Genomic DNA, 12,605 nt, shown 5'->3' with positions numbered 1-12,605 from the left:
TAAAAATTCTGATTTTATATTTCTAAAACCCAATACTAAATCCGACTACAAAATTACATCCATGAAAAACACGCAGGAAACTGATATTGATTCTATAGTAGAGAGTTGTGTTTGGCCGTGCAAAATCAGATTTGATTGTGTGAACTGTAAAGATATCTCTTAGGGGGTTTATATCTTTAATAGATTGGAAATTGAGTTATTGGTTTTGTCATGAATCTTTATTCGTGGTTTTTATGTGTAAAAGATTTTTGTCCAACTCGAATACTGTTGGTTGATGTAGGCTGTAGCAACCGTGCTGTGATCAAATTATCAAAAATTTGTTTACGCCTTGAGCGTATATGAAATTTTGTTTAAACAAACCCGTGTGATTGTACAAAGACATAAAAATCTTGTTTTGAACACATTCATAAGAATTGCAAAAGAACCATTGGCTAAGTTCATTAGGTACAAAGCCAGCTGCATATTACACGAGCTAACTCTATTGTTTTCACGTATGAGGGTAGAGTCCCTGTTGTACTTGCTACATCTCTCTATAATCTTGATTTGATTTGATTGAGTTTTGGATAGATTTTCATTTTGATGATGGACTTTATTTGTTTGAGTCTATCTACTTCTCTAATTAAATAATGAACTGATGATGGACTTTTATTTGTAAGCATATTCTGATTGCTTCTTTGTTTTTGAAATTTATGCTTTGTTTTGTTTTGATATGCCTGCATTCTATTGTCTAAATTTTACATTGAACTTAGGATAGGAGAAGGCTCCATAGTCTTGGTGTTGGAAGTGAGTTGAAACATCTCTTTTTTGAACATTTAGATTTTTTTTCCCTTTCTTTCTATCCTTATCGAGTAGTTTTCACTATTTTTCATTTGGTTTGGTATTTATCTTTTTTCTTTGTGAAGGAACTTGAGCATGCAAAAGAACCGAGATGCAAAAATCTATGCTTCTATTTGTGGCTATGGGATGTCAAGTTGTTTATCAAGGACAAAAATAACTATTAAATCTCTCATTATAATACTTTGTGGATTATTGGGTTTTGAAGATTATAATATAGTGTAGGTGATGCATATCACATTACTCAGCCACGTACTAATGGAAGAGATGCCATTTTTGCCATGAAGCATGCCTTAAGTCAGTTAACAATCTAATTGATTGCATTGAACCTTTTATGTAATGTACACTAACTGTTGGCATGCACATGTATTCTTGTATATGCATATATTATCATTAGCTAATTGTGCAAATGATACATATATGTAGATCAATATATCTTGTAGATCAATTCTATTTTTATTTTGGTACTCTCTTGTGGTGGCAACACATATATAGGATGTTGTAGACTATTAGTGGATATGTATTCAAATCTAATAAATTGTTATGTACCTAAAATTTATTTAAATGATTGTTTTAACCCATCCAAATCTCATGCGATCAGTTTCACATGAGAATACATAAAATTTGGTGGATGTATGGTCATAATGGTTGGGTGCAGGGCTAATTGTCTTGGTGACTAACTTCATTGCTGTTTCACTCTTTTCATTTGCCATCTTAGTACGACCCTTAAAAATAGTTCTTTTGTAGGATTGATCTAATAGTTTCCTCAACAAAATGCTTTTGAATAAGTTAAATTTTAAGCCAATGTGCATTAAAGGATAATTGTGGTTTGTTATAATATGCTCACTTTTTTATGATCTGCAGTCTGGCCTTCATCCTAACCAGGTGGATTATGTAAATGCCCATGCTACTTCTACACCTTTGGGTAAATCATATGGGCCTTCGTAACTTGTTGCATTCTGATTCCATAAAGCTAGCTTAGAATGTTATTTGCTCAAACTAATGGATGTGGCCCTGTCTCTAAACCCCTTATTCAGGTGATGCACTAGAAGCCAATGCTATCAAAAAATGTATTCTAAGAACATGCAACATCAGGTGCTTTGGCCCTATCCTCCACGAAGGTAATTTTTGGTACTTCAAACAGGTTGATCAAGCAGGTTCATAATAAAAGAAATTTTCAACTTGCATTGATAACACCTACTCTTCTAAGCTTATGAAATTTTACATGTATTACTTTTGCGATCTATTGCCTCTATGAAATTATATTGCTTTAGGTTTCTACAAGTGTTGTGATTAAAAATGTGACAAACTATAGTGTTTATCTTTATTTGTGAACTATTATTTTGAACAAATTGTTTTATTTTCATATATTTCAATTCAATACCTTAAAAAATATAACTATATTTAATTTCTATTTAACTATCCCATGCATCGCACGAGTTAGCGACTAGTATACTATATAATAAAAGTTGGGTTTAGATATTGTGGTTGTACCAAGTGGTTGCACCAATTTGTATAATTTTTTAAAGATTTTTTTTTTAAATGAATATAATTTTTTTTTGTTCTTATCTTCTTCTCCTATAATTTCTAAGTTGATAAAAATATTAATTTGATTACAATCCAAACTCTTTATCTAATCCCTTTATTATTATAATTTATAAATTGATAAAAAATCTAAATTTGAATACAATCCAAAATCTTCATCCAAACCATTTAAAAAAAAATTACATTACTAAATGTATTCAACTACTTTTAGAGTTTAAATGAAACACTAAATTCTTTGAATTTCCTCTTCTAACACGTGACTCTTTTTTTTTTTTTTTGGATTTCCTGTTCACATGCCACATTTTTAAAGATTTAGATTTTAGCTTCACACTCCACAAATTAGACTAACATTAACTCCACAAATTATACTAATATAAGACTTTTGTTCATATCAACTTCTTCAATGTAGAGTGTATATATATATCAAATAATTCATAATGAATACCTACCATATAGTTCTTTTTCATAATTCTTCTCTTCTTCTACCTACAACCTTGTAGGTATGTATTTTTTTATACTAATTTTTTTTCCCATCAAATTGAATAGGTTTTGTGTATCTTTTGTCTTTTGTTTAAGCTAATTTTCTTAAGTTTTATCCAATTATATGGTTATGGTTTGAGAATCAATCATTAAATATACCTACACATGATTTTTTTTTTTTTTTTTTTTTTTTTGACATGGGTTCCAATGGTAATATATTGTTTTCATCCTCTCAATTGACTTAGAGAACAATCTTCTTTTTAGCTTATTATTAAGCATGTCCTGAAATAAAGTTGATAATAAATTGTTCATAACAATTAGATTTTTTCTTTTTCTTTTTCTGATTGAAATAGCTTTGGCTAACTGACTTTTAAGTAGAGTTGTTATGAACAATTTCAAAAGATACACACTATCCTACTCTATTTGATTGCTAATAGAAGTTTGCATTTGAACAATAACAACTAAAACAAGAAGATTTCAAGCTTAGCAGATCTTATTTTTCTTTGCCAAATGCACTTTTAATTATATCCTGTTTCGGTTACAGCACATAAACAATCCGCAAACTGCATTCAAACACAAAGATTGAAGCTAAAACTTAAATAATGTATTGATCAAACTCACGGTACAACATGATAAATTGATCTTTATTAGAGATTTCTTCAAATAAGGTAAACCTTAATTGGTCCTTAGTCAGAACCTCAATCCTCCAAAATTTTCTTTACAAGTTCCAATTACCTACGTACAAATGCATGCCTATAAACAAAAAGGCCAAATATACTACAACTGTATGCTACAAGTTCCACTTTCGGTAGACAAGGGTGCAAAAAAATCAACAAGGAAATGGAATAATTTAAGAACATATATATATATGCGGCTGGCGGAGGCTTCAAAATCCAATCTAATCTCTTCCAAAAAATTTAACACCCTAAACCGCTCTCCAAATTGAAAGCAATCCTACTAGTTCTTTCACATTGCTACAACTGCAAGCCCATGCCATTGACATTGCCATTAAACACAGCAGTCAAATGTCCAACTCTTAAACCAACCTTGCTTGCAAAATCTTCTCTGCAATAGTAAGATATTGATGGCTTGGCCTCAAATCCAACTGATCTTTTTCCAGTAACAGCCTCACCATATTGTGCATTTTTTGAAGGAACTTCATTGGTGGTCCGCTTGTAATTACCAAACCACTTTGCCTGCATGTAACCGTTTCTTCTCCACGGTGGTACATGCAAGTCCACGCCTTTCATGGACTCTTTAATAGCCCTGCACATCAGCTTCACAATCTTCTTTAGCTCTTCCACTTTACCCACAAATATCCTTGGGAAAACATTGAGCAATGAGGCATATTGATCAGTTGGACGAGCAATTTCAAATTGTCTGTCAAGTGAAACTTCAACTATGTAGCGGTTTCCATTTACATTAACATCAATGTATTCGTAATTCCCAGATGGGAATCGTCCAGTTTTCTCCCACTTGGATTTGCAAAGGCCTGCACAAATGGGGTTCATGTAATTAGAACATATAACAACACTGCAATACCAATACGGCATAGTGCATATACTACTAAAGAGTAAAGACTTAAAAACATACATAATTATATGCCAAATCAATTATATAATAACTATTTTTTTTAATAATGTTTTGTTTTTCTTGTATTTAAAAGTTAATTCATCAATTTGAAAAGCAAGTCACTAAATTTTAATATTTTATCACCATAGATAAGACCTATTTGATGATACATAAAGACAACTCAGCTGATATAATCATAATCATAAGTTAATTTGCGCGATTTTCCTGCGTACATATGAAACTATTTTTATAAGTAAAAGCCCAGATTTAATGATGCTAAATGGCGCTGTGCCTCATGATAATTAAGAACGTTACTAAATTCTATCACAAATTCACGAGACCGATGCCATTCTTGATACACAAGATTGACAACTCATCCAAATATTCTTAACATTATCCCTGAAAAGTAAACACTACCTAATTAAGAACCCGGATTTTAATGGGCCCCTTAGCTGTAACTTGCAATTGTTTATTAATCATGATTAAGTTATCTAAAGGAGAAAAGTTAAAAAAGGTAGCTTGAAGACAAAAAATTTCTAAGACTTTTTTTTTGCAATGATAACAAGTTATGATTAATAATATTCTACTTTACATGCGTTTGCTACTACTATCATATTGTAAAATAATAATCTTAGAATTAAAATAAATAAAAAATAAAAAAACTATTCCAATAGTTCCTAAAAAGAGTTGTGATTTTTTTTGTTAAGATTGAAATTTTTTGTGTCAATGGAGGTATTGAAGATGAAAAGAAAAATCAAGAGGAAAATCCATAATTTCATACGGTACTAACCAGCATCGAAACCGCTGTCACGTAAACGAGCCATCAGTTGTCGTTTAAACCCAGTGGACGACATGTCACTGATAAGCCCAATAGCAAATTCAACCTCACCACGAATTTTTTGCTTCACATCACGATCACTGTCATCATCATCATCATCATCATCATCATCATCATCATTGGAACCAAATAGATTCTGAAGCATATCCTTTGTTTCAGAATCAGACCAATCCGAATGCTCATGTTGGTCTTTTTCCATTTGCTGATGATCAACTTGATCATCATCCATATAAAAAACTACTCTGCCATCTCTTTCAATGAACGACTTGACAAGATCTGATAAATCAGTGAGACTCTCTGCCGCTGGTGAATGCTCGCTCCCACTGCTCTCGCAGAGTCTAACCCGTGAAGACGCGTCGTTGAATGCAGCTGCTACCCTCTCAAACCTCACAGGAATTCTAGCCATTGTAAATGTGTTTGATAAAAAAAAAACTAACCCCCAAACACTTGCTTATATCCAATACCCTTTTGTCTAAAATTTCTCTTTTTTAATGGATCACTACCGATAAGAAGCTCTTTTGAGAGAGAACGATATGTGAAGAAGACAGAGAATATAAGAGGCTAATGGGTTAAATATATAGAAAAACAAAGAATGAGAGAGAGAGAGAGAGATGAGGCTTTGGAAGTATGGTGTGGCTATGTTGTGATTGTGGCGATATGATGTGTACATAAAAGACAACCTCTTTTTTGGAATAAGAGAGAGATGACAACAGATGGAGTTATAATTGTATAATTGTAATGTTAACGGCGTTATATATATATAGAGAGAGAGGTAGAGGAGGTGTGAGCTAGCGAGTGTTGTTGTGAGAATTTTTAGTTAACATGTATGTGGGCTAGTTTAAGATTCTTATAAATGAACATGGCATGGTTTTGTGTCTAGGTTCGAGCTTTTGTATTGGGTTATTGTGAATTACATTGGGGTTGTGTACGGTTAAGCAAATGTTGCTAATTAATTAATTAATACTGCTTCACTAATTGAGTGGACCTCAATTGGTCTTGTTTGGTGGGGTTAAGTGTTCCATGACAAATTGTTTTTTGCTATCTGAATTGGCTTCTTTAGCACATTTAAAATATACCCTAAATAATTCTGTCTCATCAACATAGAAAAAGAAAGAAAAGAAAAGAAAAGAAAAGAAAAAGCGCATTATAGATTGTAAAATTAAAGAATTTTAATCTCTAAGATTCGCATAATTCTCTTATGTTTCTTTTTTAGAATACTAAACCAGACTTTATCAGTGATTCAGTTACAAACGATTGGCATATACCTCTTTTATGCTAAAAACCATTAGTTTTACACAAAACCACATATTTAAGTAGTAACCACCTGAATCTGTGGTTTTGTGTCACTTGAAGTAACCACTCGAATTCAAAATCATTATTTTGTTGACCAAGTTAAGATTAACGGTTCTTGATGTGTGTCACTTGGGTAGTGCACAGCTATCAATCTGTGTGTGGTGATACACAATAACTTTGTTCCATTTGACGCTGTTCAACGGTGTCAACATTACTTGGTAACCAATGCAAAAGTAGATAAGAAAGCCATGCCATGAATGTGTGTGCATGTGTGACCAAACGTGAGCTAAGCTCACCAGCACAGGCTTACGCGTGGTGATTGCATTAAATTGATAGGTTGATTTTTTATCGGTTTTCCCACGTCACACTGACTAAGTTAGACTTGGATTTGATGTGGAAAATAGTCGCGGAGTCCGCTTTGGCGTCCAAAGTGCCTTGAGTTTATTAGAGTTAAAAAAAAAAAAAAAAAAAGACCAGGTTCAGTGTACCTTGTATGTGTCTAGGTTCATTGAATCTTTTTTTTTTTTTTTCCTCTTTCTGATTGAATAATTTACGCCAAAAACAGACATTGTTTGTGAATGAATTTTGCTTAAATAATAAATCTTACACACTTTCCACCACGTATGAGAATAACAAATTATGTTTAGTGGGTGAGAAAAACTAAAATAATAGTGAGCCTATCAGTCCATCGGTTGAAAGTGGCAAAACTTAAGTATTGTTCTTTAAGTTCCACTCTTAAGATTCAGTCATGTGGTTATATTTGACTAAAAATTAATTTCTATTTTATGAGATAAAAGCCAAATAGCTGAATCTTAAGAAGAAAATATAAAAAACAACATATAAATATTGTATCTTAATTTTGTCCTTTATATATTGTGTCAATATTACTTTTGCTGAAAATGTGTACAATTAGCAATGCTATTATGCTATGTCCTAACCAGCAGCCACTCTCTCACCCCTAAGAAGGAAATAATTGACTTTTTTTTTTTTAGTAACAAAACATTTTGTACACATTTTGCCACAATCAGCTTTGGTTGGATTACTTCACTTCAGTGACAACTTTAGTATTTTTTTTTAATGTAGTCATTAAGAACATTCATATTGATCTTTATAAAATGGTATAAGGGCCAACTTTTGTACAACCAACCACAAAAATCATCCACATCAACTTGTGTATTATTGTATAAAATGTATTTGTAGTTACAATAATTGTTCATATACAAATTTGTTTTTTAACACTTTCTTTACTCGTATATAGAGAGATGATTTGGTTGAGTAGTAAAAAATTGATAAATAAATAATACTTTTATAAAATGTAGTGTAAAATAGATGATTTAATGTAGATTTTTTTGAAAAGTGGTTATGTAAAATTAAAAAAAAAATTTATGTTAAAATAGATAAGAATTTTTGTTGTTACTCAACTTATTGATTTTTGTTACTGTTATTATTATTGGTCTTTGTAATTGCATTTTATAGTGTTCAATTTTTATTTATGGTAAAAAAAAATCAAAAAAATTATATATAATTTTTTTCAAGGTCAGTGTGTTTAAATGAATACCCTAACCATAACATGGAGCCACCCCTGCTTCACTTGCACATTAGTCCACTACTTAAAGCACTTCAATTATTAATTCACATATAGCAAGTTGTGGCAAAGTATATGTCAAATCGTATATAACTAGACTTTTTGAACAAGTAATTGAAAAGGAAACTGAAAGGTTCCGAGCATAGTGTAACAATGTCATAACTTCTTTAAGTTATAAGTATGAGAAGCTTGTCGTTAATGTCCTTTTCATAGTAACATATTCAACTTTAAGATGGCTCTCCCCTTCTTTATTTATAAAGGGTTCATGTGTTTCACAGTAGGTAGTAAAATACCATACTGTCATTATTATTAAATAGAAAAAAAAAAATTTGATTCACTTTATTGCAAAATATCTCAAGACAGAATGCATTGCTTGGTTCAAGGCTGTGAAATGTACTCTTAAAATTGGCATATGTTTTTTGTTTAGGGGCCAGAAGGAGCAAGCCTTTTTGAATTTTTCTTCTCTTTTGGGATTAAAGTATAAGAGAAAACATTCACTCTTCATATTATTAGGGACTAGGATACCTCGATGAAGATACATTGCACATAATTTGTTTTGTAGTCTTTATTTTTATTTTTTTAGAAAATTTTGTTTTGTAGTCTACTAACATACACATATTTAGGATTGGAAGTCTATTAATATATATATATATATATATATATATATATATATTGTTTCCACAGCACAGCTTGTGTGAGAGTGACTAATGTGAATTGTCCATTGGTCAATATCATTATCATATACTGAAAATCATCAAGGAGCTTTCATTTACATCCTACCAATAGAATAAGATTATGGGGTTATTTGTTCTATTGTAAATAGAATATGCTCAAATTCTTATTCAACAATAAATTCAGCTCTTTCTAAAAAAAAACAATAAATTTAGCTGTCACGAAATTTCACGCAATTGTTACATGTATTTTATTAACGTATAATAAAATTAGAATCAATAATAGGTCAATTTTCTAAAAACTATTGCATCCCTATTTAATTATATCAATCATGTCAATTTCTTTAAAATACACTTTCCAAATTACTAATTGCAATGAACTAATCAGCTTCAAGAATGAGCATATAACCATTTTTAGGGCTAGATACATTCCAACACTTCTTTTACTCATTTGGCGGCTGACTTGATCCTTTGCTATCAGCGGAAGAAGTCCATGATTAAGCCATTGTTTCATAATTATAATATTGATATATATATATATATATATATATATATATATATAACATCCTCCTAATCTATACTTTTTGTCCACTTCTTCTTATTTAATTCCATAAAAAAAAAAAAAAAAAAAAAAATTGAATTCCTTTTCCATTTTTGGATGATCACATGCATTTCTTTCACAAACCCAAAAAGTAATCCAAAAATCTGGGTTCATACTTAGGCCCAGAACGAAATTGGGTCACATGTTTGTATAATAATAAAAAAATAAAGATTTCCTTTATAGCTTTGGGCCACAGCTTAACATTAGGGGTGTGCACAACCGGACTGTGGCCGACCCAACCAACCGGCGCCGACAATACTGCACCGCCGTTGAAGCCGACCGATGGAGCCGAGTCCGATGAACGGAGGGGAACCCCAATTCCGATGCCGGTGTGGTACAAAAGTCGGAAAGCAAATCTGAAACCGATTCTTGCACCGAACCGACCGATAAATCTACTATATATATACATATCCCTCAGAACGGAATCGTTTACCATAGTTTTTCTTTTTATTTTTTTAACAAAATGACATTGTTTCACTTAGTTTAAAAAAAAAAAAAAATGAAAACGCGAGTCATAAATTCATTATTTTCTCAGACCTTCCTTCTTAACTCTCTCAGTCTCTCTTTTGCCTCTTGGCTTTGTTGGGTGTTGGCTCTCCTTGAGTTGTTGTCTGACATGTCTCTCTCTCATTGCCTCACTAGTCACTAGCTCACCGCCTCGTGGCCGCTAGCCACTCCACCGATAACTCCATGTCTCCACTCTCCATCTCTCACCTTGCCATTTTAAAGATTCTCTCTCACTTTGAGTCCAACCGTCCAAGTCCATCTGTGAACTATGATCTGTCTAACCTTTTTTGTTTCTGGCATTTTTCAGCAATTTGATTTTTGGCATCTGTGAACTATACCTTTTGCTCTTGGTTTCATTTATTTATTTATTTTATTTAGTTAATAAATTAAATCTGGGGTTTTCTCATTGTATTGGCTTTCTCATTGTTGGACCGATTTTCTAATTGAGTTTAATTTGTATCAGTATGAGTTGGAATATGTTTTTGTGTATGGCAGGTTAGTTGTGAAAAATTATTTGTGATGTTGTTTTTAGTTTTTAGTTTTGTGTTTGTGTTGTCTAAAAAAAAATGTTTCTAACCCGACCAAACCGATTAAACCGACCGCAAAAAACCGTACTGTTATGTGTCGGAAAACCGACCCTAAGCAGTATGCGTCAGTTTTAATTATGAGAAAACCGATCTCTATCAATTCGGTGATAAATTTGAGAAAAAACCGAGCCGACCGAACCGCGCACACCCCTACTTAACATTGCTTAAGTACTTTTTACACAGGCCACACTGATAGGGCAAAACATTAGTGTATTTTTTGAGAATCAGTTTTTAAAAGCCTTAAAATTTTAAAAAATATATATATTTTAGAATTTTATCTTAGATAAAATAAAATAAAAAACATTTTTACTTAATAAATTACAGGTGATCTGATCCTATCATTGACTAGTAAATAAAAAATTGAAACTCTATAATATCAATTTGAATTATTATAGTATATTGCTAAGTTTAATTTATATATAAGACTTATACTACATTTGTGTCTTTTTCTTTTTACTCGCAAAATATTCGTACATGTTCCCTTCTTAAATAGGTTGTTTGAACGTTTATACTAATTAATTTTGTTTGATAATAATAATATGAATTAAAATTGAAATAATTAGTAACACAGCAAAATTAAAATTTAGCCAAAACAAATAAAATATAGAATACCATAATTCTTTTGATGTCAATCTTCCATTTTCACCATTTTGTATCATATCACATGTTGCACGTGCATAATATGACTTACACATTATACATTGTTTGATGTACTTTTTCTATTTGCACTCAATAAGTACATTAGAATGATTAGTAGATCCTATTCTAAGTGGAACTCTAAACCGCAAGCTTCTAGAAATTTGAAATACTATCCAATTAAAACTCAATAGCCAAAAAGTTTCAAGAAACTTAAAAGGAGTTTATTATTTGATTAATTAACATTATTCTAGTAATAATCGATTATGATAATTGGTTTTGATAAACATCTATCTTAAACGTTACATAACGTAAGTAATATCTATCATAAACATAAACATATGTATAAATATAAATATATAGTCTAAACATTTATGAGAAAGAATTGATTTTAATGTTCACTCCACATACATAATTTTCTTTTTTGATGTTCCACATATATAATTAATATTGTTTTACTTAATTAAAAAAATTGTATTGACAAAGGATATATATTATTTTCTAACACGTATTAGATATGAATAAATTTGAGAAATTGGTACACAAGTAAATGAAGGCTTGTATAAATGCTCTTAGATACTTACCAAGTTTAAACATGTAAGAAGGTTTTTTTTTTTTTTTTTTTTTTAATCTATTTTAACCAAAGAATCATAAATGAAAGATCGAGAGGGAGAGACCGAGAGCGAGGTGGGTGTTCTCGGCAGCCCCGCTCCACTTCAAAAGCAGGAACAAAGAAACATGAAAATGCCAAATGGCTAAAACTTGAGCTCTTTTCTTCATTTTTCACTTTCCACCAAATAATCATTAATCTCACACATCCATATATCAAAGCCAATTTAATAATAAGTTTTGTGACAAGTAAATCCATAACAAAACCTACTATGATTTCAATGGCATTGTTTCCAACATCTTTGTTACAGTTCAGTTTCGTCAATAACTTCGTTTGTCAATTTTACTGCCATAATTTGAGAAAGGTGCTATCTAAGACATTATTCGACAAGATGCCGCAATGATTAGACCCCATAGCTTTGTTGGCTAATTGTGCCTTTTTTTTTTTGTTGGTTAATTGTGTGTTTGATTCTATTTTTTGAGTATGAAAAGAGAGGAGATATTACTTTTTTTAGAAGAGAGATGAGAGATCAATAGGGAGAGGGAGGATAACTCAGTTAATCAATTTTAGTTATTATTAGAAATGATAGGAGTAAGATGTATTCACAAACGACGTCATTCCTCTCATTTTTTTTTTTTTTTTTTAATAATAATTGTTCTAAAATTAAGAAATAAATAAAATTGAAATATTAACTAAAGTCCAAAATGACTTTGTTTTGGTAAGTTAACGACAGAAACTAACAACATATTAATGGAGGACTTAATTGGGAAGAAATAAAACTTAAAAAATTGAAATGACAAAACCCAAACTTAGAAGAATTGAAATGAAAAATTGTGAAACTTAGAG

The 12,605-nt window shown here is 31.1% G+C and overlaps 1 protein-coding gene across 1 annotated transcript; it reads right to left on the bottom strand.

Annotated features, from left to right (window-relative positions):
* Positions 1-3,482: 3,482 nt before the first annotated feature.
* LOC126726968 (uncharacterized) lies at positions 3,483-5,987 on the bottom strand. Its single transcript, XM_050432405.1, has 2 exons — positions 5,222-5,987; positions 3,483-4,351 (listed from the first exon to the last, which is right to left on the bottom strand). Exons 1-2 carry the CDS (start codon positions 5,673-5,675, stop codon positions 3,834-3,836), a joined length of 972 nt encoding a protein of 323 aa, XP_050288362.1. The 5' UTR covers positions 5,676-5,987; the 3' UTR covers positions 3,483-3,833.
* Positions 5,988-12,605: the final 6,618 nt, after the last annotated feature.

The sequence above is a fragment of the Quercus robur genome, chromosome 5 (genome assembly GCF_932294415.1).
Source record: "Quercus robur chromosome 5, dhQueRobu3.1, whole genome shotgun sequence".
Classification (NCBI taxonomy): domain Eukaryota; kingdom Viridiplantae; phylum Streptophyta; class Magnoliopsida; order Fagales; family Fagaceae; genus Quercus; species Quercus robur.
Note: the sequence above shows the minus strand (reverse complement) of the source record. Positions and strands in the feature narration are given on the sequence as shown.